At 38.8% G+C, this 27,328-nt stretch overlaps 1 protein-coding gene across 13 annotated transcripts in view; it reads left to right on the top strand.

Moving 5' to 3' along the window:
• The window catches only part of ROBO2 (roundabout guidance receptor 2), a 625,032-nt gene extending 598,145 nt beyond the window's left edge, over nucleotides 1-26,887 (top strand). For 3 of the 13 annotated variants that reach the window (XM_054047063.1, XM_054047045.1, XM_054047054.1), the window contains 5 exons: nucleotides 4,591-4,773; nucleotides 9,343-9,513; nucleotides 15,292-15,552; nucleotides 20,943-21,143; nucleotides 24,038-26,886. In XM_054047063.1, the coding sequence (XP_053903038.1) occupies nucleotides 4,591-4,773; nucleotides 9,343-9,513; nucleotides 15,292-15,552; nucleotides 20,943-21,143; nucleotides 24,038-24,039 (818 nt within the window). In that variant the 3' untranslated portion in view covers nucleotides 24,040-26,886. Of the gene's footprint in view, nucleotides 1-4,590; nucleotides 4,774-9,342; nucleotides 9,514-15,291; nucleotides 15,553-20,942; nucleotides 21,144-24,037 lie in introns of all 13 variants that reach the window. The other 10 variants (XM_054047101.1, XM_054047081.1, XM_054047071.1 and 7 more) reach the window with 5 other exon arrangements.
• The last annotated feature ends 441 nt before the right edge of the window (nucleotides 26,888-27,328 follow it).

Here is a 27,328-nt window from a genome sequence, read left to right as displayed (position 1 = left end):
ACTTCCCATGATTTTCTGTTACCCAGCATAGCCATAGCCTCCCACTGTTGCATGATACCCCACTAAGGTCAATGATCATGCTTTGTATTAATAAATAAATGTAAAGGGCCAGATGTGCTCCTAGGAGTGTAAAGGGCTGCTCCTGCACAATATAGGCAATGAGAGTTTTGCCATTCACTTCAGTGGAAGCAGGATCAGGCTCATAGAATTAGATCCTGCAAAAGCACTGGACACTCTGGCCCTAATCAAGCAAAGTACTTAAGCATGAACTTAACTTGAAGCATGTGGATAATCCCCATGTTTAAAGATAAGCATGTGCTTAAGATGGGGAAGCACTTAAGCACTTACTTAAGTTCTGTTGGCTTCAATGCTTAAAGTTAAGCATGTGCTTATAAGTGCTTTACTGAATAGGGATTCTTTGCTAGATCAGTGCATAAGGGCCAGTTTTTAAAGGTATTTAGGCACCAAAATATGTAGATAGGTGCCTAGCCGAATTTTCAAAAGGGCCAATGGGAATTCGGCACCTGGGCCCTTTGGAAAATCCCAATAGGCACCTATCTGCATCTTTAGGCACCTAAATGCCTTTGTAAAGCTAGGTCTAAGTGCTTTGCCACATTGGGGCCAGAGTGCTCAGCATGTTGAAGGATCAAGCCTTAAATCGATACACCTGGACTAGTACTAGTCAATAGCTAAGAACTTGTTTTGAAGGCATCTGGACCAACGGTCAGCTTTCTATGAAAAGAGAGGTTGGTTGTGTTTCACAGGCAGGATAGACTTAAAAACAGTACAGAGTTGTACTGAAAGATTCAGTTTGCACAAAGAAGTAGCTTTTTCATTGCCTGTAAAATGTCAGGAAATAATAAAATCAGTAGCAAGCAATCTACTAGCAATTCTATCCTCCTAACCTTTCTGTAAGAGCAAAACAACTTCCTGTGTGCCTTAGCATCCAAAAATGTTTTATGGAGCAAGAAAACAGAGTTCAACTTTTCAGATAGTTGATTTTGTTTTGCATAATGCATTTACTGCTGCTGTCTGCAAAAGTAAAATTTATGGTTGCCAGAAAACATAAAAACTCCGATGTACACAGAGTAAGCTACTGCATGTAAAGAGGTAAACCTACTAAAAACCCGTTTGGAAAATGCACAGTTGATCTGAGAGGGACACCAGTACCTTTTATTCTACCTTTATTCAGATAACAATTGTTTATCTGGTTTGGGAAACAGTGCCAGTGGGCACCATTAAAAAACAGTCATCATTTACTAAGCGTGTTAGATTAACCCAGCTGAATTATGGCCTAAGGGTGTTTGTACAACAAAACAAGGTTCAGTCTTTAGTGGTGAGGGTCCACACATTTGTAAGATAAACAAAGGAACATTTTTATTTTTACAGATTGTGGTGAAAAAAAAAATGTTTAAGCAGTTGGCCAGAATAGCTCAGGAGATTGGTAGTAATGTCTGGATATCTTCATCCCTAGTTCCCAGTTCAATTATATCCCAAGTCAGTGGATACCAAAAACTCCCTACAATTTGATAGCAGTTTGCTGATCTATGTGAAATGAGCTGCGAATCTCAGTTCAGCTACCAAAGTACAGGAAGCCATAATACCAAAAACTTCATCAGTAGTTGGCAACCAGGTTGACAGATTCAGCAACTAAAGATCAAATCAGCAAGAGGATTGAGCTACCCTTTCACTTCTAGAGATGGTGCTTCCACAACACAGCTGAAGTATGACAGATTAAGGGAAAGAGGTATGTGCGCGCATGTGTGTTTAGGAGCGCACTGCTACTCACCATGCTACAACTTGTTCTGTACTTAAAAGTGAGACTTCAGTCTCCAGGGCTTTCCAACACTTTCAGAAAGAATACATGTGAAAAATAGGTACTCTTGTAATAATAGTTTGGCAATAATTAAAGTTTAGGTATTGCTAAGTAAACCTGGTCTGTGTGCGTGTGTAGTTTGTGTATGCATGTGTAGTACATACTGTATAACAACTGCTTCAGAAAATTGCATGACTGGTATGCAAGTAGATGGAATGCTGTATGCAAATGGAAGTATGTTTTCATTTTCTTCTTTAAAACATACTTAGACTTATTCCTTTTGTTCCATTTATATTGTTAAAATCGTAGGCCCCAATTCAGCAAGGTAACTAAGCAAATGCTGAACTTTAAGATCATAGGAAGCAATTTTTTTAAAGTGTCTTCACCTATAGCATCTCATTTTCTTTTGTCCTTTTCATTGTTTTTATAGCTGTTTATATCATTGTTTTTCATATTTCATATCAATACCTATTGCCAAGCTACTGCGCTCCTTTCTGTATGATGTTCTGTGACCCCTTGATTGTTGTTTAAGAAATTGTCTTCTTTAAGGAGGCTCAGTTTCAGCCTTCTCTTGCTGTTATCTTAGAATCCTTACATCTGTCTATGTCAAGTGGAGTCTATTTGGAAAGTAATAATTTTGTGTGCGCTCTTGGCAAGCAGAATCAAACTCTGTCACTTTCTGTTGCGCTTAACACACCTTCTGCCTGTCAGACCTCCATAGACCTCTTCAGTTTCTGTTCTTGTATCTTTGGAGTGCATGAACCTGTGTTATTACAGCCTGCCACTTTGCTGATGTTAAAAGATTTGGTCACTGCAGCAAAGTAATCCATTGTTTTCAAAAAGTTAGTGGCACAGAAACTTCTCCCTCTTCCTCTTTTTTTGTAGTACAGTGTATGTCTGTGGCTTTCAACCTTCCCAGACTACTGTGCCCCTTTCAGGAGTCTGATTTGTCTTGCATACCCCCAAGTTACACCTCAGTTAAAATCTAAATCTAAAATTGCTTACAAAATCAGACCTAAAAATACAAAAATGTCACAGCACGCTATTACTGAAAAATTGCTGACTTTCTAATTTTTACCATATAATTATAAAATAAATCAATTGAAATATAAATATTGTACGTACATTTCAGTATATAGAGCACTACAAACATGTCATTGTCTGTATGAAATTTTAGTTTGTACTGACTTCACTAGTGCTTTCTATGTAGCCTATTGTAAAACCAGGCAAATATCTAGATGAGTTGATGTACCCCTAGAAGACCTCTGTGTACCCCAAGACTATGCGTATTCCTGGTTGAAAACCACTGGTGTATGTTATTGATTGAATTCCTGATTTCAATTATATTTTTCCTTTACTTTTTGCAGATAGCTTTTAATAATCTACAACACCACAAATATCTATCCTAGCAACTTGGGCCTAATAAGCAATCCATAATTTAAAGGTTTTCTTTTAGACATTAGGCTTTAAATAACTCCCTTGTACATGTAATGAAAAAGAGGGTTTGCAGGTCAGGTATTAAAATTTCACTACAACATTTGTACATCATCACTAAGTGTATAGTAAATCTAAGGGATGATTTATCACTCCACATGTATCCATTCATATCTTGAAAAAATCAGCATTTCTGCTGCTGCACATGTGCTCACTTGCTTATTTGCAATGTATGCAGAGATGTAGGCCACAGTGTGATTTTGAGTATCTCAGTTTTTGGAAATCTGAGACACGTTGGGACTGATTTTCAAAAGTACACACATTTATAACCCCAGTTGAAGTCATATGGGTGTCTAGCAACTTTAAAAATCTCAAACTCAGTGATAACGTTTGAAAATGTAGTACATACTATACTGTACACTGTATATCAACACCATGCTTCAGATACTAAAAACTACAGATAACTGGGGGGCCAAAAGGATGTATCCTTCCATCAGTATTAAGTATTATACTTATGTTTGTTCTCTTTCTCTCTCTCAAGCGATTTGATCCGTTCTATTTCTAAATATGTTTTTGTCACTGTAGTTGCACTTTTTTCTTACAATAGTGGTAACCATTAGCAGGGCAGGAAGGCAGCATTTGAATGTGTAAGTGACTCAATATTAAATTCAGAATTTAGTCACATATTTCCTGCAAATCTATTCCCAACAAAACTTTCAGACCGAAACTCTTTGAATTTGCTCAAGGAATTACAATGAACTGCAGTGTGTATGTGTTACTCTCTAGTTTTGACTTAAAGATCACATAACGATGTTTAGGCCTCAATTAAAGAAAGCATTTACATAGTTCCTTAACTCCATCTCTGTTCAGGACAATATGTAAGCATGCGTTCAATGTTCAATTTAAATAAGTTCATTGAGACTTATGCACGTTCATGGTCTCCTAAATTAAGGCCTTACATTGTAAATGTCAGGCTATGTACTACTTTACAACATATGGAGTCAGATCATGTGGCAATAGATTTCCTTTACATTGCTGTAAATTTGCAGTAAAAACATAGACTTTGGTGGAGTTTTCACAGAATTTTCATAAGTATAGATGATACCAGAATTTGGCCCATTTTGTACATATGTTCAAATGATCAAGGGACAACCTATGAATGTAATTCCATCTACTCCCGAAAGATTTCTTGTACACAGATACTGCTTTGATGCCAGACTCTCCCAGATAAACTTGTTTTCTTGATGAGAGAAAATAAACTTGGTGGGCCTTTGAGCTTTAGATAAACAGATACGATATTCAATGTATACAACTCACTAGACCCCTACATTTGTTTTTAGGTTCAATGGTAAATGGATGGGGTTCTGCGTCTGATGAGGACCGTAACTTTTCTAGTCATAGATCTAGTGTAGGTAGCTCCTCAGATGACTCGATCTTTACCAGCGGCAGTTTTGCACAAGCACTGGTTGCAGCAGCAGATAAAGCTGGGTTTAGGCTGGATGGAACCAGCCTGACAAGAACAGGTTTGTAGACTCAAAGTTGATGCTTTCTGCATGGTCTCTTCCTTTTCTTTCTCTTCTTCTTTTCAGAGAATTCAAGTCTCACTCAGAATTTGTTTAACCTGCATGGAATAAGGAGGTTGGACAGTTTTTTTCTGCATAGCTTTAATCAAAACCTTCCACTGTGTTTTAATTTTAGTACTCCGAAGCAATGAATAGCACAAGCTTTTAATCACCAGCTTCAGTCTGCTATTTCCCTTTACTCTGACTCCACTATGGATTTACTGACATGTGCTCCCTTTTATATTGCCCAAAGAGACTACTAATTTTGCCATGCAATTTTTGATGATTTATTTTTTGCAAAATCTTCTCACAATCAATAATATTTCTAGTGATGAAGAGCACACTTAGTCATTACCTCCATTACTGCTGTTCTAGTGCATCTCTTTTGCACAATGTGTTTTCTGGGAAGGGTCTCTAAGCATGGGATGAGCTGGTGTAAGTTTATCACTAACAGCCTTATTAATCAGTTGCTTTAATGGCACTTACTGGAATAACTTATTATATTTGGATTTCAGGATATTAATTAAAAATATATCAACTGCATCTACAAGTTAAATGTAAGAGTGGCAAAATCAGTATTGCTTTTGAAAACAACACACTCTTTCCTTCTGAAACAGATGAGGACTAAATATAATTTACTTTATGTAATTTATAATTCACAAGCCTCTTATGTGTCATGTTTCACGTTTCATTTCTAGCAAAAAAAAAAAGAGAGATAAGTAAAATGTAATAAAATGTTCTGGACACAGCGAGAATTGATTTGTGTATCCTGACTTTTATCAAAACTGCAAAACAACCTTTGCTTTTTAATTAAACTGACATAAACTAATAGCACAATATTAATTAGGGAACTTTTTTTTTGGTTACACACTCATTTCACATTTCTGCCTGCAAGTACCACTCTGTTCCCATAACTTTGGAACTTTTAGTACTATTCTCATATAAAGTTTGCCCTTTAGTACATTATTTGCATTTAGGAAAGTTGCCCATAAACATAGAGGCTGATCCTGCAGTCTTTATGCATGCAAAATTACCTCAGTGACTAGATGGCAAATGCTATACCTTAGAAATGGAGAAAAGGTTTTTGGCACTCACCCAAGCCACTCACAAAGACAGAAGGTAAAAAATCCTGGCTCCATTGGCATCAATGGTAGTTTTGCCATTGACTTCAGGAGAGCTGGGATTTCACCCCGACTCTTTAGTTAAATTCATCAATCTTTAAAACCAATTATTTCACTTTTAAAAACAGACAAAGCTCTCCAATTGTTCCCCTGCAGTAGTGAAACATTGATTTGTTCAGTCTGTCTTTTCACAGGGAAATAAATAGACTGCCTGCCTTCAGACGTGCCAAAATTTGGGGAGAATTTGGCCAAAATATCATTTAACAGTGATTATTTTGCTTGAAGAGACTTTTTGAAAAGCCTTGTGTGAGAGCATTGAAACTTTTGCACCCTTTCTAGTTTTTGTGCGCTCTCACTGGGACTTATTCAAAGTCCATTGAAGTCAATGTTGATTTAATGTTGTGTGGATCAGGCCATTAAGAGGTACAGGCCCTCTTCCCCTCCACACACACAAACTTTAAAATGTATTATTTTGTAGCATATCCATGCAAGAAAGGTGCATCTTTCTGGTCACGTATTGGGAGTGTCCAGCTTGAAAAACACCCAATTATTTGATGGTTGTGTTATGGTTTATCAAGCGATTGATGTGCATTTTTAAAATTGCATGCTGACATATTACCTATTTGATGAACCATTACAGTTTAGAACATGCCAAAGTATCCCTTGTCATCATAGGACCATTAAAATGCATATTACCTGATGCACCATAATGACTCTTCACAGGACATTTCTCTAGCTGAGAAGAGGCAATATTCTTTATGACTGTCATTCAGGGATGGTATCTCAAGGCCTGATTCTCCACTACCTTATACCCTGTGTAGTCATTAACACCATCACTGGTGCGTTTGGAGCCTTCTGATTTGGTAGCATCTTACACTCACTTTTCATGGGTGCCTGTGACTATGCAGGGAACAAGGCATTGGTGAATTGGGACCAAAGTATCTCTCCTTCATGACACACTCATTCAGGTTTCCATGTGCCACTGTGCTAATTGTCATATAGCTCAATGATTTGGAGTATTTTTTTCTTTTCATTTTTATAAAACCCTATAACGGGATGATTATATCACCAATACAGACAGTCTGGCACAACTGAGCAGATTTTACTAGAGACAAGAATAACAGATATGCTACAGGTCAGATCTGAGGTGCACTGAAAGAATTGTGCTGGGAAGCTTGCACATCCCCTGCCTGCCCTATGTATGACTCAAGTCAGTACTATTGTTAGCCCCTCTCTTTCATAGGTACTTAAGTCAATCACAAACATGTCATATATTTTTTCCAAAGCCTGCATGCTGAATTAAGAGTTAGACTTATATCCATGAAAGCAAAAGAATTCACTTAAAGATGAAATTTCATCCTAGATTCAAGGCTTGTCTACAAAGTGCTTTAGTCTGCACCAAATTTTAGTCCTCACTAGCATCTCATGCATTGACTGACCAGTCTGGACCGTACTGGTGTACACTAAAAGTTCCCAAGTGCTCATTAATGTAGTCCCGTTTCAAACAGTGCTACATTAACGCGCACTAGGAAACTTTGACTTTAATCTCCTCTGGTGCAGATTAAAGTTCCACGGAGGAGGTTATTTTTACACTCCATGGTGTCTACGTGCTGGCAGGGTTTATTTTTACAAAACATCTGTGCTGCAATATGGAGTGACTTAATGATGGGATTTCAGACTCATCTCTGAATTTCTTTTCCTTACAATTTTTAAATCAAATCCTCACTATTTTGGCATGTATTTGTTTCTGGTTGAATCTATAACTAGGAAAAATAAGAAATCAAATGCTGAAAAAGCAATTCTTGCATGTACGAATTACTAAAAATCAATCTTTGGGAGATTGTGGGAGAGATCTTGATTCCTTTGCACCACTCCGGCAGTGCAAAGGGCTGTAACACTCTACCAATTGGCAGATAAAGATTCCCTTGTCACGAAGGAAACCCCAGATGACAGAAAGCCAACATAGCTATCTCTAACCCTAAAAGACCCCTCCAGAGTAGGGTATGTGCTAGGGCATGTCTAAAAGAAGGGGGTGTATTTAGAACACTACTGTACTCCAGTGACCCCCTGCAAGCATACTGGCTCTTTGAGGGATTTTAACAGCCAGTTTAGGTTAGAGCAGCCCACAGTCTTCACCAGACACCAAAACCACTCCCAAGCAGCCTGGGGAGCACAAAGATGTCATACAGCCATCTTATCTCTCCTATCAAGTCCTGTGCAGTTTGGCTTAAGCATTGGTCCTTCTGGGTTTAAAAGAAAAACAAGATGTTTGGTTGCCTTAACACATTCAACTCTGGATACAATTAAAGAAAATCAGAATAACCACCAGTTCAAAACAAAGTACAGTGTTAAAAGTCCTAAGGTACTTGTTACAGATGTCAAACAAATGAAACAAGAATAAAACATTCTGAAAAGATTCCAAAGGGCTCATCCAATCTTAATAGAAAATAAGCTAATGTATTCAAAAGACTTTGGAGAATTTGATTGAATTAATATATACATGTAAAAATAGAAATGAAAAAAGCAACTGAATTGTCATCAAACAAGCCCTGCTGTGATACTCTTGAATGCCCCATTAGAAGAGAGTCAAGCAGAGGAGGGGTGTTTTTTTAGAGGAAGTGTTTTCAGTGTAAACAGAACTCTGAGTAATCAATTCAGTTAGCCCACATGTGTCCAGAATAAGTTTTTACATACACGAGCATACTCACAAAATAATAAATAAAATAATGGGGAAATCTTTACAAAAATAAATGTTCTTGCTCTTTGTTTGGGTCCATAGATCTACAGGCATGAGTTAGTATATATTTTGTAAAATCAGCTACATTACTGTCATTGGCGTTACACCACATATACAGTACACTGGAGTCACAAAGATAAGAATCTGACCCAGTATATGTTTGCTATACACAGAGAAAGAGATGGTATATGGTGAATAAATGTTATACAATTGCAAAACTATTTTATCCCCCTGCAAGTGTAAGAAATTATTCTGAACACATCTGTTTAGTATAAAAAGTAGACATGAGTTAAACAACATATAAGAGTTTTAACATAATGGTTTTAGTTAAATATAATGCTGAGTTTCCCACTTGGCTTATTGTGGAATATTTTAAAATGATTGTCATCAGCGGATATTTCAGCAGGGCACTTACTTTATCTTCATCATCATCATTAATAATATTAGTATTACCAGAGAGCCTAGGAACTCTAGTCATAGACAACGACCCCACTGTGCTAGGTGCTGTACAAACACAGAACAAAAAGATGGTCCCCGCCCCAAAAGGCTGACAATTTTCACGTGAGCACTGAAAGGAAAGATATGCAGTACTTCAGATCAGACACATGAGAGCACAGCCTACTTCATTGCAATAATGTTTTCTATTTTGATTTCCTTTTTTTTTCCCTCTAGGCAAAGCATACCCTTCCTCTCAGCGACCTCGGCCAAGCAGCCCATTTTCAACTGACAGTAACACCAGTGCAGCCCTGAATCAGAGTCAGAGGCCTAGGCCTACTAAAAAACACAAGGGGGGTAGATTGGACCAACCCCCATTGCCTCATCGCAGGGAGGGAATGACAGACGGTAAGTTCTTTGGTTTGAAGTCAGCTCTGTAGTAATACTGATATGTTCCATGCATGCAGGACTGAAAAAAATGTAGTGTTCCCTTAAAGCATGTGTGCTCCAATGAGCTATTTGTTCCACGATGTAAGCTCTCTAAGTTGTCAAGTGAATAATGTTGAAATGAGAGCTGTGCAAAACTTGGTTGATTCATCATTGAGCAGGACTTCAAGCAAACCTTTCTTTGGTTCGTCCATGGATGGGTTAACTCCTCTCAGGTTTCCAGAAATTTCATCGCAAGTCACATCTAAAACAACTGAATTTCATCTGGTTGCACTCCAAAACCATGACTTTAGCCAATGCATGGAGGTAACAATATTCAAATGAATTTCCCAAAAACAAATTCAAAGTGTGCCATGCTGTGTTCCGCTTTGCTCATGCTCTTTGTGCCACCCATACAAAAGGTCCATATTAACCCATGCCATGCTTTCCTTGCCCACCTATCCCACTGCTTGGTAATGCTATCCCATTCCTGAATTCCATTCACCTCCACGCCCTAGTGGCTCTGTCTTTCTCTTCAGTTCTCTGACACCCCTGTTTCTCTCTAGTCCCCTCTTCCAACCTGCAAATCCTTGGTGGATCTGTTCCTTCTAATCACCTGAACAACCACCTCTCCTGTTATTCCTACCTCACTTACACTTGTGATTAGCAAAAGAAGCAATCACCATCTGCTACTCCTATGTGTGGCTGTCTTACCACTTTTGCTGCTCTCATAGCTGGCTACGGTAAACACTGAAGGATTTGAAGAGGGCAGCGGGCAAACAATCAGCTTTAAAAGAGCCATCAGCCATTTTCACCACTCCTGTAATGAGGGTGGGGATGTGGATGCTCTCCTCATTGTTCTGGTCAACCCTTCAGTGCCCCCTGATGCTTTGCAGCTGCCCTCTCTTCCAAACAGGCAAATCAGAGACGGAAAGAAGGGCATCCCTGGGGCTGCATTTTTCCCTACTTCAGTTGGTACCATAGGATCCTCTGAACTTTGTGATCCCTCAAACAATGCTTGGGTGGGATTTATACCTGTGAGTCTGTGTTCACTCAGAGATGAGTCTCTTGCTCTTTCTAATGGTTAGTGAGCCTTGACAAATCTTCCAGCAAATGCAGAAGTCAGGTGGTGTGTGGTGTCAGTTTCCATTATGAACATTTCTCGGCGCTCTAAATTCATTAGTAAACTCTTCCATTACTTATTTATTTAATAAACTTGTAAATTGCAGAGCACTGCAAGCTACATATTTTAACTATACTATACCCTTCTGGCTGATTTTAAATTTACATCTTTAGTGGAACATAATGCTTGACAAACCCATAGAAGAAGAATCAGAGAGGAAGTATGTCTAGTGCAGGGGTCGGCAATGTTTGGCACGCAGCTCGCCAGGGTAAGCAACCTGGTGGGCTGGGCCAGTTTATGTACCTGCTGACGCGGCATGTTCGGCCGATCGTGGCCCCCACTGGCCGCAGTTCACAGTCCTGGGCCAATGGGGGCAGCGAGAAGCCACGGCCAGCACATCGCTCACCCGCACCGCTTCCCGCCGCCCCCATTGGCCCGGGACAGCGAACCGTGGCCAGTGGGGGCCACGATCGGCCGAACCTGCCATGTCAGCAGGTAAATAAATCTGGCCCGGCCCGCCAGGGTGCTTACCCTGGTGAGCCGCATGCCAAACATTGCCAACCCCTGGTCTAGTGACTAAAGCAGTGGAGCAGGAGTTAGCACTTCAGTTACTTCCTCATCTTTGCCACTGACTTGCCCAGTCTTTGCCTCTGCTCACCTTTGCCTATGCCACTGTAAGGAGGATACTCACACTCTGATTGCAAAGAACAGCTCATAGGCTGCAGCTTTATAATAATCACTCCTGGGAAACCAATGAATGGCCAGATCTTGCAGAAAGGGGTGCCTGTAGCCTACCTTCCAACCATATGCTATGCCTTCCTCCAGTTGATGACAGCCCAAGAGCCTGTTTGACTTGGCCATGCAAGGCAGCCAGAACTTTACACTCATAAGGAGGGCTAGACTAAGCCCAAGCCAACCCTCCATCTCTGCTTGGGTTTTGTGCTAAAGCATCTGAATCCCAGTCCCTCAATTAGGCAATCAGAAGACAAGGCCTTCATCCCCACCATCCACCATTTCAATTATAAATTGGCATGCAAATTTATGATCCAGCCATTAGATATTGCTAGTGGTGGCTGGCATCAGTACCTGACATCAGAAAGATGAATCCCATTGGGATAGAACAACTAAGATACTAGACAATACCATCATGTACCAGGGTCTCCCCTCTGAAATTCCCTCATTTCTTGGTTTACAATTTTCTTGGAGCTATTGACCTTAGGAAACGAGTTGACTCCCCTCCATGTGTGCTATGGAAATGCATCTAACCATACTAGCATGGCCATAGGGAAGTGGGAATGTAAATCCATCCAGTCGCTCTTATCCTTTGCTGGTAGCCCAAATCCCAACCTGTTGACTGATCACTATGAGGTGATTTTATATTATGTGCGGTGCTGCCACCACCACTGATTTACACACAGAACAGGGTGTGTGGGCGGGAGAGATTAGCCTGCTGTGAAATGGGAACGGGCTCATCATGGTTCCAGATGCAGTGAGATCTTTATATAGGCTCAGGGAAGACAGCAGAGTGTGTCTGGTGAGCTTAACTAAGGCTAAAGGTACGGGGGAGGGATAATTAATGCTGCAGACACAGGAAAAGAAGGGAGGCAAAAGGGTACCACTAATGCAAAACTTCTTTTAGAAAAGGGAGGAAAGGGTTTTGCTTTCCCAGCCAATCCTGAGACAGAGAGCAAGCAATTAGACAGCTCAACACTACATCCGACCATGACTGGCTAGTAGGGCCATCAGTGCTTACAGTCCTCCCCTGCCAGCCTTTGTACAACATGGGCTCCACAACCCTCGATTCACGGTGAAACCAGCCTAGATAGATTCTCTAAGACAGACCTACCCTACTTCCAAAAAAGTGTGAGACTGCCTTCAAAAATAACTTGTTTAACTTGCTGATATCATCCAAGCATTTCAAAGTCCTTTACAAACATCAATATTCACATCACTGCTGTGCAGTAGGCAAAGATATCCATTTTACAGATGGAATTGCAGGAAAGGTGAGGATGAGTGATTTCCCAAGGTCACAGAGGAAATCTGCTGCAGGTCCAGGAGTTGTGTCCAGATCTCCTGATTCCCAAGCTGTACCTCAACAACAAGGCTTTCTTCCTCTCGAGTGTTTGATTAATGAAAGTTTGCTAAGTGCATTGGGATAGTCAGATGAAAGGCACTGTATACAGTAAAATATTAATACTGAAACAATTTTTGAATTTAATGTTCTTTTTCTGTGCTACTGTCTGTTGCAGATTTAAAACGTACACATTTGTTGCTCCCTATTATTTTATTTTATTTTGTTCATGTGAAATTGTAATAGTTCTGTGTTAGAGAATCAGATTCCATATTACAGACTGCCTTTACTGAATTCCATGGACGTTCAAATAGAGGTTGTAAGTTACAACTTCAATAATCTGAATTTCAAATTGCATAAGCAGATGCCAGTGTCGTGGTTCTGTAAAGTAACTGGTTATGATTGCAGTAAAATCAATTATAAGGAATGCCATTTTGGAAGCCAACACTATAAAGCAATTTTAACATTGGCAGGCTCCCATACCCCTCCCGTCGTCCACCTACAATAATTCAAACACAGTCGTTGGCATGGAAGGTCACATTTATATTCATAACTAAAAAAAATCAAATAAATTAGCACTGAACATAAAGTATACACCAAGCCCACTGACAGATTATTATAATATTGTGCTAGCCAGAAGAGAGAGATCTCAATCTGGGGATTGGCACCTCATTCAAGAACAAAGGTACAGTGCTGCTACCAGATATAATTCTCCTGTCCCATACATTGACCTGTTGTCCGAAATAACCAGCATTTTCTCATTTAACTATGCAAGACAGAAGTGCTGACTGGGAAGATGTTTCATCAACTTTGGAGAAAACACTGCCCCACACATAGGAAATGCAAGTATCACTTCTACTATCAAGGACATGAAAATGAGGAATCATACCCCATATAAAACTGAAACACTGCCATCCTTTTAAAATAAATCTGTTGACCAAGACCTCCTCATCAATATGTAAAAATTGCTTCAGTCCCTTCATAGCTACAACCCTGAGACTCCACTGCAGGTTCCAAAAGCAGAGGAATACTCCTTCATACTATCCACTGTTCTTGGTCAAGTTCCAATTAAAAGTTTTCAAATGCTGTAATTTCTGAAGGGTAAAAAACAAAAGGATAGAGCTTCAGCTGGTATAAACAGGCATAACTCCACTGGGCTACACAATCTGAGGATCTCTCCCAACATATCTGTAAAATTTTCCCAATACAATTAGTTGAACCATAATATAGTACATAACAATGATGAGCTACAGGCTGTTCCTCATACACTATAGATAGGCAGCATGGGCAGCTTCTCAGGGGAATGTCAGAGACACCTCAATTTTTTTTCAATTCCTCACAATCTGAGTTTGAGGCATAAAGAGCCACGGCCTCTTGTTTTCCTATTGTATAATTTCAATCAAAATTTCACTTTTTTGAGCTATAATTTTCCAACTTTGATCACTATCTCACTATAATGAGAAAAGTATGCTTATCTAGTTCAAAAAAGAACTAGATAACTCCATGAAGGATAGGTCCATCAATGGCTATAAGCCAGGATGGACAGGGATGGTGTCCCTAACCTCTGACCTCTGTTTTCCAGAAGCTGGGAATGGGTGACAGGGGATGGATCACTTGGTGATTATCTGTTCTGTTCATTCCCTCTGGAGCACCTGACATTGGCCACTGTCGGAAGACAGGATACTGGGCTAGATGGACCTTTGGTCTGACCCAGTATGGCCGCTGTTATGTGCTTATGCTTTTGTCATCACAAACATACTTTGAAACCTCTTTTTTTGAACAGTACTACCACTTTAGTGGTTTACTGTATAAACTTTGAAATGTAGCATACAAGTTATTCTGAACATCGTGTGACTTTCATGTTCAGTTGAGCATTTGTTTTGATGGGTAAACTATATGTTCTTTAAACTTATGAAGTCGCTGAAATTTTTCCAAAATAGCAAGTTTTGACTGAACTTTTTTTCTGAAAAAGTGAGATTTTTTTTTTGCAAAAAATATTCGTCTTATTAAATAGCTCTGTTTAAAATATATTTTGAACACTTATAATAATATATTGTCAGTGGTGACATATTTTTAAAATAACTTGATCTTTGAAATTTGGTGGGATTTGATTGAATTTTACTTTTAGATTTTGAGTTCATTCAAAACTGAAACTGAAAAGTGAAACTCAAGGATGGGGCAGAGAAGTATGTCCCAAACAGACTGAAACAGAAGAAACTGAATCAAATAAAATGGATTAATTTTTCACAACTTGACAAAATTCCTTGATTGTTGCTGAATGAGACAAATGCAGTAGTATACATTATGTATACATCAAGGAACACAAATTGTAGCTCATATTCTTTTGATTTCATAGAAGACGTTAGTAGCACAATTGCTGGAGGTAGAGGCTAGTAGTGAGGGTAAATAAACTGCATTTCTGACTAACATGAATTTCCTTTTTTTAAAAAAGTCATAATAAGTGACTCAGATCCTTTTATTAGGGGAATTTTTTTCTCTGCGATTTCAAACAAAACATGTTTCAATTAAATATTAGCTTGTTCTAAATCTTATTCACATTTTTTAGATCTTCCACCACCACCAGATCCGCCCCCTGGTCAGGGTTTAAGGCAGCAAATAGGCCCTGGCCAGCGCGGAGGCTCGGCAGAGAGAAAAGGAAGCTCTCTTGAGAGGCAGCATACTTCCAACATAGATGAAACAAAGAGCTCATTGGATCGTCAAGCTAGAACATCATTAGAGTGGCAGCGACAAACCCAGGAATGGATAAGCTCCACAGAACGTCAAGAAGATTTCAGGAAAGCCCAACATAAACAAGCATTTGGATCAGGTGTGTGTGCTGCACAAGTCAAAGAAGTGTAGACAGCTTCTTGAAACATTTCCAGTAGAGGTTTATAACTCACTAGAATATAAGATCACCTTAAACCAATAGTCCCCAGCATTGCCAAGACTTATATTAGAAGAATAAATACATTCACCCCCTAAGCCAGTGCATTCATTACACTATTTAGGGAATTAATAATATTGTCAAACGTAGCAGCAAAAAAACAAAATCTGAACTCTATTCTTGGTGGGCAGGGCAAGAGGAACAGCCTTTTAATTATTCCCCTTTATAAAATGTATTTAATTGTACATGTAAGGCCACATATACCAGTATCTTCAACCAGCAACTGAATTGGCACTAGCTGTTTTGCATGCTTACAGAGGGCTGACCCTCCTTAGCCTAAGCCATTTTTTCCCAGCTATATTTATAGCATCCTTTCCTCTCTACTCAAGTATATGACCAAATAACCTTCCTCAGTAAGGCTTCGATTGATGATAGTATAGACCAGGGGTCGGCAATGTTTGGCACGTGGCTCGCCAGGGTAAGCACTCTGGCAGGCCGGGCCAGTTTTATTTACCTGCTGACACGGCAGGTTTGGCCGATCGCAGCCCCCACTGGCCGCGGTTCGCCGTCCCGGGCCAATGGGGGCTGTGGGAAGCGGCGCGGGCTGAGGGATGTGCTGGCCGCCACTTCTCGCTGCCCCCATTGGCCCAGGACGGCGAACCACAGCCAGTGGGGGCCACGATCGGCCGAACCTGCCACGTCAGCAGGTAAATAAACTGGCCCGGCCCGCCAGGGTGCTTACCCTGGTGAGCCGCGCGCCGAATGTTGCCGACCCCTGGTATAGACTTTAACTGTGAATTTGTCTTTGCTGATTACTGAGCTTGACTTCTAAATGGATCTCAGGCCTGTAAAGACATGTACAGGAAGTGAGATTGGACTGGAGATTCAGCTCTACAACATTCACAGATTCCTTCAGTTTAGCCACTCACAGCTTCTGTTTCCAGACACCTAACTATTTTCCATAGCCTTCGTCTCACATCTTAGTCCAGTGCTGATAAAATAGAATGATGCAAGGGGACAACTGCACAAGGAACATACAGCATAGAAGCAAGGCATATACAGTTCTTTTTTCTAGGGCCATGCTGGACCCTCATGCGTGTATTAAACTTACACAATGACACTGGCAATAAAGATTTAAATCTAATTCTCAGAGCTCATCTCATATCTGTAAAAACAATGGTATAGGTAGGTGCACCTGTCCTGGAGCAAGGATTTCTGAATGGTCCTTCTCTGATACCTGTATGTTATCCTCCTTTATCTGCTTCTCAGGACAGCCTCAGAAGAAAAATGACTGGTGTCTTCAGTTCTAGACAAAAGCAAAAAAAATGTTAATGTTTGGTTACAGTTGCTACAATAAATACTATAACCCATATTTTAATAAATAACAGGAATATGCCATTAAAAACAAACCAAAACAATCCTTCAATAGTATGGACAAGTGAAAGGTCATTTATATGTCTGTTCTACCACCTTTACAGTACAGATGTTTGTTTAAAAACAATATTAATATGTGAGATTTCACCTGGTACAGTCCAATAACAACCTTAACTCTGACCCACAAGACATACTTACAAACTTTTTCTACATATACACCTCTAATATACTGTATGTATATTTGTTATGTGAAGCTATATTCAGGGAAGCTCCTCTGCTACCAAACTCAAAATTCCCCATCTCTATGTCTAGTAAGTGCGCAGGAAGGGCTGATGAGGATGTTAACTATTATGTAACTTAGGGGGGTCTACAGTTGTAAGGCTCTCATACCTCACACCTGAGTCAGAGCCAAAACCCATTGAGTACAAAGGACTGATTCCCACTGACTTCGGTGAGTGTTGAATCAAGCCCCTCAGGGGTTAGAATGATTGCAGAGTTCCTGTCCTGTGAACCTTTACAGATCCAAGGCAGTTGGCTTTCCCTCATGCATACCTTAGGAGGTGCACTTGGAGCTGCTGCAGCCCTCTCCTTCAGTGTGGGACATACAGAACTCTGTCTTCAAATACTTTCCGTGATGTCCAGTAGTTGAATGCTTCACTGAAGCTGTGCCAGCATTTTTCAGTGTGTGTGTGTTTCTTTTCTACTCCAACTTCTTGTATTGAAGCATTCTTCCTCCATATTATTTTCTCTATTAGGTTTAACGATGGATACTCATGCATCATTTTTGTAATGTTAATTATGAGTATATTTTTTTCTTGAAATCTGTCCTGAACTATTTTCCCAATTAATGATGAAGTTCACTGGGAATCCATTCACCAGATAACAGGGTTAGACACTTAACAAATATTTTCAAAAGAAGGCATTTTTAATTGTTGTCTTTCTGAAAAACCATTTGCTCAATTGCCTTGATATCATTCAAAACAATGACTATTGTTACTGAGTGTTAGCCTTAATATTTTGAAAGCATGACTTTTAGTTTGAAAGTGAGTAGTCATAATCTGCTTTACAATAGAAAGCTAATTGCAACCCATTTGCAAACACTTGCATATAGCTATATATATATATAGCTATATATAGATATATATAGATATATAGATATATATCAGAAGAATAAAAAAACATGCATAAGAAACCACAGTAGCTGCATCCTCCCTTCCATTCTTCCCTCATCCTACCTTCCCCATTTCATTGCTTTGACTCCGTGTATCATGTCTACATTTGGACCTGGGTCTTACACACACCTGCATCTGGGACAAATTGTGTTGCTGAGTAGTGTCATTGATTTGGTTCAGAAATGAAGTCAGTGGGAGTACTCACATGAGTAAAGTTGTGCACACGCATAAGTGTTTGCAGGATCAGAGCTTGAGATTGTAAATTCTTTGGGGCAGAGGCCATACATACTTTACCTATGAAACACCAAGCCCACTTTGGGTGCTGTATATATAAAACAATAAGGAGTTTGGCTGAGTCCTGAATACATTATTCTTTTTAACATTGATTGACCTATGCAATGAAAATTTTGCAGTGTTTGTCAGATCATTTATTCAATGAATAACAGTTACATTTGTTAACAAATATTTTAAAGTACTGTACTAGCTGTAATAATAACCCTAATTCTGTATAAAGATATTATTATTCTTTCTATTGTAGGGTCCCACCTAGGACGTGGTCAAGCTGCCACTGATATCAAGGGCATAGACCCCATTGACTTCAATTGTGCAGAACTAAGCCCCTAATTTCATGTATTTTTCAAAAGAGCACGAGTAGTCTAGTACTGGAAACCATATTTTCACTGATGACTTTTGAGCATGCTCAGGATCACTAAGTGGAGTAACAGCAGCAACATACCTACATGTGATATACTCAGCTACCCCAATAATAGGCACACTATGCAAATCAGATTAGAGTAGTTCTGAGAACAAGGAGAACATTGTGGTTGTCCAGTGCAAGTGGGTCATACAAACACCTGTCTGGACAAACAAACGCCAGTTTTGTAGATGCAAATTAAGGCCTTGGTTCTGCAAAGAGAACCACATGTGCAGATACTGAAGTCTTTGCGGGATCAGGGCCTAAGAAGCTGTTTTTCGGGTGGGGAAATGTCCTTCAGAGCTGTTTTGGGGATTTAGACAAATATCTTCCAAGTTCTAGAATGTTTGAAAAATCTGACTGTTATTTTATATTGTTATTGTTTATTTTATGAATTACACATTTCTCAGGCCACATCATAACACCATATATTCTATTAAATTATTGTAACAGTATAATAGGGCATGAGGGGTTTGGTGGTGGTTGTTTCTAAATATTTCATTTCACCCTTAAAAGTGCTAAAGAATGGACTATTCATCAAAACCTTAGTCTTCATCCCAAAACTGGGAAAACAAACCAGTTTATAGTATATTTCATTCTCCTAAACTTCTCCATTCTATACTCTAGAAATGTGTCCAGCTTCTGCTAAACTGATTTCCTCTACTTGTGTTTATTGCTGCCTTTGCAGGTTGCTGCATATTTCATCCAACTGTTGGAATGAGTTTCCCTCTGATTCTCTTGTTAGGGTTTGCTGTGAAAAGAACTGCTAATAAAATTTAAAAGTCTTTGATAGCTAAATGCCATCTTGCTCTGTCTTTTAAATGTTTGCTTACATTTCAACAAGGACAGCACAATTATAGCATATGAAGCGGATATCCTGCAGTGCTAGTATTCTAGACCTATGGGTGTTAAGACTACGGAAGAGAGTCAAATATAATCTCTTATCTCCCTCTTCCATTTCCACTACTCCCTCTCTACTTCTCCCTCCCTGTCTCTGCCCGCCATTAAATAAGATACGTCTCACCCAGTTAAATGGTTTAGCAATAGGTAGAGGGAAAAAATCTTAACCCTAATTCAGGAAAGTTCTTAAGCAAGTGCATACTTTAAGCTTGTGAGTTGTCCCATTGACTTTAGTGGGGGCTACTCATGTATTTAAAGTTAGGCATATGCTTAAGTACCTTGCTGAATTGGTGCTCTAGTTATCAAGTTCTCTTCCTTAAGATTTAGTCAAGACAGCTAGAGTGCTGTCTAAAAATAAAAATAGTTCCACAAAATAAACAGCTAAACTCCTCAGTTTGGGAATCAAACCAATTCTGTTGTTTGCTGCTGCTACTGTTATTACCATAATGCCCAGAGGACCCAATCAGGTTTGAGGCCCTGTTTTGCTAAGTGCTGTACAAACACAAAGGTGCAAGCCTATCCCCAAAGACTTTCTGTCTCCCAAGACACCTATTCTTACAATCCTTCATCTGTGCAAGAGGAGGGGTAAACTGAGAGGGACGTAATCCTTTGTTCAAAGAGGACCATGTAGTGCCCCTGAAACAGTGTCACAGAAAGATTTATTCCCCCACAAATATTTATGTAATAGGATTATTTGTAAAATGAGATTTTTCCAATGTACTTTCTATGGTTGGAAATTACTGAGCTTCAGGAAGCTAATTAAATTAGCTGATACCACAGTTCTTTATCTAAATTGATTGAAGCAGTGTTACCATAAGTTAAACTAAAGAAGAGGAGAAAAAACACACTCCTAGAAGCTTAAAGGAAAATATAATCATTACATTATTCTGGAAATTGTATGTGCAGCTATTTCTATTAAGCAATCTGTAATTCATCTGCTATTTGTTCACAATGAATCTCATTTTATAATTAATGCAAACTAGTTTATAAAATTACATGCAAACACATTGGTTTCATTATCTGTGGAAGCAGTTTAGGATGCACATGGAGGCTTTTTGGTATCACTGCCATATCATAAGGCAAAAGAAAAGAAAAAAAAAAACCCTTTCTAAATGTAATACACACTGGGTGAGTTTGATATCCACACCTGGATAATGCTGTTAATAATATGTTTATGATTTTGTGTTTTCTAGAAGAGGCACTGGTGCCATATAGTAAGCCCAGTTTCCCATCCCCAGGTGGTCACAGCTCTTCAGGAACAGCTTCTTCTAAAGGATCGACTGGACCCAGAAAAGGCGAAGCCTTGCGAGGAGGTCACCAACGCAATGCTAGTGACCTTCTTGATGTAGGATATATGGGATCAAATAATCCAGGACAGTTTACTGGTGAATTATGTAAGTGTCTTTCTTGCTGCAATTCAAATGTAAAAAAAAAAAGAACAAATTTATAATAAAATTTTCACTGATGCAAGATTGGACTCCAGAGAGTGAGAAGCTCAGTTTGTCAGTCAGCTATGATTCTGACCCAGATCTTTGTCATCTCTGAGAGGTCACTTCCTTGTGAAAAAAGTGAATAATTGAAATGTATCTTTCTGTGCCTTTAGATTTATCTTCGCCTTCACCCTACAACATGATTTTTAATCTGTGTTAGTACTGTGACTCAGGTCATCTATTTAACACATCCTTGAATCTGTGATGCTAGTGTAAAGGGAACCACATCAGGTCACCTGGTTAGAATTACTCGTTATCCTTTAAAAAAACAACAAAGAGTCTGGTGGCACCTTAAAGACTAACAGATTTATTTGGGCATAAGCTTTCGTGAGTAAAAACCTCACTTCTTCGGATGCATAGAGTGAAATGCATCCGAAGAAGTGAGGTTTTTACTCACGAAAGCTTATGCCCAAATAAATCTGTTAGTCTTTAAGGTGCCACCAGACTCTTTGTTGTTTTTGTAGATACAGACTAACACGGCTACCCCCTGATACTCGTTATCCTTTAGAATTTTTCAGCCAAATTCAAGTTACTTGACCTGAAAGTGGCACTGGTGATGGTGTTACAGAAGTGCATTAAAAAGAGGCCTTTGTTCTATTCTTGTCTGGTTACAGCAGACAAACTTATCACTCCCCTTCTTTACCCCCTCTCTTTCTCATTCAGCTTTCTCTCTCTTCTCTGCCCCCTGATTCAGTCTCCCTTTTGCTCATCCCAAAGAAAGTGGTGCCTCCCTTTTTCTCAAGTTTCCCAGCTCAGCAGAACTCCTTCCCAAATTTGTTACCACTATGTATGTCATACCTGGTACTATGCCATGTGTATGTCAGCTAGATGACACTCACATGAGACCTCAAAGACTGTTAGGTCATAGAAGCTGACCTTTTAGTAACAGGGACAGCAAATACTGTGGTGTTCTGGCTGCCTGAGAAACACAGTGAGAACACACTTGGGCCCAGAATTCTTGGAGGAGGTTCTGGAACTTTCTCACCACACCAGCAGCTCCTTTAGAGAAGGCTGATACCTGACCCCTGCTGATGTTTGTCAGTGCAAAGCAACGTCAGTATTGGATTACCGAGTGCCAGAAGGCTCTTCTATACATAGGGTATCTCAGGCTAGGCCTCCATGTATGGTGGCATGTAGATTACATATATTGTACACCCTCCAGCACAGGTATAAATAACAGTGTAGACAGTAAGACACTGCTTAGGCAAGTAGAATAAAGATACACCAAAACCTCAGGGTATGTATCCTACATGGCTTTATTCATGCCCAAGAAGTGCTTTCCCCAAACTATACTCCTGTTTTTAGCTGTGTAGTGTCCCTCTGCCTCCCCACTGCAGGAGCTTTTCCCCACCACTGGGAAAGACTTTGGCAGTAGGGAAAGGCTGTGGAAACTCTCTGCTGCTGGAGTCTTTCGCCAAGGCCTTCCCCTTGCCAGAGCCTTTTACTGATGCATGTAGCTATACACCATAGTATGAATGCAGCCTGCTTTTCATAGCGGCATGTAGTTACACCTATGCTACATGCTGTTGCCAGTGTAGACAAGGCCTTAGGGTGAACCGTTATGCAACCAATGCAGGGAATGTGGCCAGAGGAAGAGGGATGTGGCTTGGACTTTGCTACTATCCTATGGGTCCCAGTTTCCATGATGGTGCCATAGGCAGCTAGGAGTACAACCCATCACAGAGTGACCCCAGGATCAGAGGAGTGCAAAGGTGCCTTTAAGACATCTTTGCATCTCTCTTTCTGAGCTCTGCCAAGCATGCCTCCGCTGTGGGTCTGAGCCATAAAATTGGTATCTCACTCTGATAAAGAATATGTTAATTTCCACATGCAGTGCAATTTAAAAGTGACACAATTAGAGAACACTTGAAGTACATAACTAAATAACCAGGTTTTACTTGATATCCAATCTGAGCCCCAGGTCTGACTTCAGCACAGATGTTCCATTTGAAAAAGATATAGAGGTCATTTAAAAATACTAAGTATGTTGCTCTTCCCACTTATGTATTTCTTTCACTTCTGGTCACCGTTTCTCTCTCTTGTAAAAGCAATAAATAGGGTACTATTGCAGTACCTGCATAACAGATATTACCTGGACAGCAATTGCAGTGTGCTAACAGAATATTCTTTTCAGACCTATTCAAATAAATGTTTTTTAGATACAATCAACCCTGTAACTATTCCTAATCCTGCTTAACTGTACCTACACCAGATTCCTCCGGTAATATCTGAGCAGGACATAGGTTCACTACAAGGAGTCCCTTTGTCAGTGGATCTCTGCAGACATTGTGTCTACCTATGTGGATCAGTCTGAAGAAGTAAGGCCTTAGTGTCTGGTCCAAAGCCTGGTATGTCAATGGATAGACTTTCACTGACTTCAGTGAGCTTTGGATCAAGCCCTAGGTTAGCATTTACACTAGTCCCATTAATCAGTTAGGTAAGGATTCCCTCCGTCCCATTCACACACACACACACACACACACACATTCCAGTGGACTCTCAGCACAGGCACTTCACTCCATGAGGGACAGCAGAGAACCAGACCCTCTGTATTTACTTGCAGTTACCACACAGTGGTAACGCAGAGACTGCAGTTGTCTCCTGACCTATATGCACACAGGAAGACATATTTGGTATCTTTACTACAACTGGTGGTAACTGTGGAATTTTTAAAGTCAACCACTTGCAATTTTAAAAGCAATTTTAAAAAATCCAATATGTTTATGAGATGTGCTGTGGTAATGTGGCCAGAGGATTTGTTTTATTTAGTGCATTTTTTTCTCTTTTTCTTTCTATAGAGTAGTTGAGAAGAGACATCCCAAGCTGCTCTGAAGGACCATCAGGTCTGAACTCATGGAAGTGATGACACTAAACAGTGCAATGAACATTTTCTTTATTTATGTACTATTAAAAGAACTGTAAATGCAATGTAAAGACACACAGCCACACATATCCCACAGATACTTGTGTTCGTCTCTTTAATACACCATCCACCTTAAACTATTTCTTGTCAGGAGTATATAAAAAAGAAAGAAAAAAAAAGTCACCCTCCAGGATGAAAATGATTTCCCTCTGTATATAATTTCTTTTGTTGCATTGCTATGCAAGCTCACCTTCTTTTTAGCTATGTTCATATTATTGTCTGTTCTTATTGGTCTGTTGTACTATATGTGAATTAATAGGCTGTGGTGCCATATATTAACTTTTAATTGTGTAACTTTTATGTTTAAAGTTTGCACTGCAATTTTATTTGGTGATAAGCACAAAACTCTACTCCTTGTGACATGAAGAAGAAGAAGACTGAATGTGTGAAGAACGTTTTACGTGCTGTAAGCTGTGTTGGATAATGCTGGATGTAATGGAGTATGGTAAATGGTTTTCCATTGGGGTGTAGAAATAGGAAGATGACAGGCAAAACTGATGTTAGCAAAGATGTCAGGGACAGAATTAAATCTTTTAATAACAAGCAACATGGTTGCTCTTACTATTTAAAAAAAGGGGGGGTGTCAAAAGATGAAAATGTGAGTTTCAGGAGAGAATATGAAAAAAGAGACTACAGAGTTGAACTGTGACCTCTGAATAGAACGCTAAGCTTCTCAACTCTTAGGATCAGTTTTTACCTGCCCAATAGAATTAAATAATGGAGGGCAGGAGAGTGGGGGAAAACTTGCTACAAACAAAAGAAATTAAGGTGTTTCACTAAAGCTGTTTTTATGTTACATTTTAAAAAGAATTACCATAATTAATCTCTCAAAGCCAGCATGTAATGCAGAAATCCCCCCAGGAAAAAGAAACAATATAAACTCTGGGATTACCTAGCAAATAGTTAAAGAGGCAATTTATTATTGAGACATATTCAAGATGCTTCTGAAAAATGAAATATGTTGAAATATCTTAGTTCAACTTTCCAATACATGTACAGTAAAATAGAAGATAGAGCTGCACCACTGAAATTCATTTACATGAGTTGTTTTTATGCAGTCTAGAAACTTTTGTGTTTTATTAACTGAAGTCTTCAATAACTGAAGTTGATTCCACGGAATTTGTAGCAAAATTCTTAGTGTTTGAAAAAGAAAGCAATGGTAAAATTATGTTCAGTTTGCAGTAAATATTTTTCTTTCAATGCAATATGTTCTCAGAAATTGGATACAAACAAAAAAATCTTTGACCTACTTTTAACGTGTGAATTTAAACCCTACTATAATAACAAAGTAACGCATGTTTATACACTTTTTGAATAAACCAAACTCTGTAAGTGGACATTAATAACAGCATCCTGTCTCATCATTAGTTTTCATGACTTTCTCTAGACTTTCTGCACCTCCAAAATCCCTATGAGTAAATTTTTCAAACATTTGTTAGAATACAATACATGTATTGTATACCACATTCATTCAATACTTAATTTAAATATTACAGTCTACAGCTTTTTTTCTATTAATCACCTAATCATGAATGCAAGTTTGCATTTAAACACCCTTTAAGTATATCCTGTCTATGTTGTTTTGTATATCGCCTTGGAGTTCACCAGTATTAAGTGAAGTACACTTTTAGTGATGGCAAAGTCCTAGAACAAGTAAATTACACTGCTAAATATATGTGTTTCTTTTCATTTTATTTAATTGTTCCATTATACAATAAAACACTACAGTTTTCAATTGTATTCAGAACTGTCAAATATCAAAAATTGGCATTTAAACTTTACTTAAGGTCAAATCTGTTATTTAGCCAGTTACAAGACAAAAACAAAATGTATGAATTTATTTATATATGTAACCAATGAATATATGTAATTTTCCTGCTGATTAAATGGATATAGTTAAAGCCATTGTCTATAAACGTACAGAAATATTCAAAAAAGGTAAAAAGGGCATCCGATTTTTGCTGACTCTGATATGTGAAGATACAGATTCTTCAGCACACTTCTCAAATTTTGGTTCTCTGGAAACATTTCAATATGACTAGAGAAGATTTTGATTTGAACACTTGTGCTGAGCTTTGGTGGAACACCTTTCTCATTATGTTCTATTTTAAAATTGGAATAATGAGAAGTTGACAAAAGCCATCCCGATTACTTTCAGATATGTTTTATCTATTCCACTGGAAAGTAAATGTGTGTCAGTATTAAAGCTGTGCAGTATCATGATATTCACTACCTTGTCCATCTGCTTCTGTATGTTTTTGTTCATTAATAATTTGCTTACAATATTACATAACAAATTGTCCGTGTGTATCGCCAAGTGTCTCCATTATCTTACAGGTGATCTTTTTTTTCTCTTTTCTATAAGTGTACTTCCAACAAATCACAATACATATTTTTTAAAATGCAGTTTAATTTACTATTTAAAAAAAATATTATTTCTGTTTTTTTAAACCAAAAACATTTATTGTGAATAATGTGCTTTTAAAATGGGGATGTTGTGGTGGCACTTAGTTTTCCAATTTGTTTTTTTAATTTGTTTATTGGCTACATCTTGTTCATGAAAAAGTATGACCTCTTAATGTGTTTCATTGGTATTGTTAGTGCAGCAAAGTTTAATTGCCATAAGAAGTTGGTTAATAGTATTGTCGAGCTGTGTATTGTATATTTACTGGGGAAAAAAATAAAACGCATTCACATTTCAAATTTATGTTAAAATAATGTGAGTAAGGAGTCAATATGTGAAAAGAGTAAATAAACGTAAATAACCTAAAAAAAACCTAAATAAATCAATCCAATGGCTAGAAGTTGATGCTAGACAAATTCAAGACTGGAAATAATATGTAAAATTTTAACTGTGAGAGTAATCAGCCATTGGAACAATTTACCAAGGGCTATGGTGGATTCTCCTCCATCTCGGACAAATTTTAAATCACAATTGGATGTTTTTTAAAAGATATATTCTAGGAATTATTTTGGGAAAGTTCTGTGCCCTGAGTTATACAAGAGGTCAAATTAGATTATCACAACAGTCCCTTCTGGCCTTGGAATCTATAAAATGGGAACAAACAGTGAATTATAACATATACTGAGCTATAATGTTCACTGTCTACTTACAGGTACCAAGTACTGCTGAACACTGCTACTAACTTTCTTAGGAACTCTGGGA

The sequence above is a fragment of the Malaclemys terrapin genome, chromosome 1 (genome assembly GCF_027887155.1).
Source record: "Malaclemys terrapin pileata isolate rMalTer1 chromosome 1, rMalTer1.hap1, whole genome shotgun sequence".
Classification (NCBI taxonomy): Eukaryota; Metazoa; Chordata; order Testudines; family Emydidae; genus Malaclemys; species Malaclemys terrapin.
The sequence above is the reverse complement of the archived record's forward strand: the minus strand, read 5'-3'. Positions and strand labels throughout refer to the sequence as shown.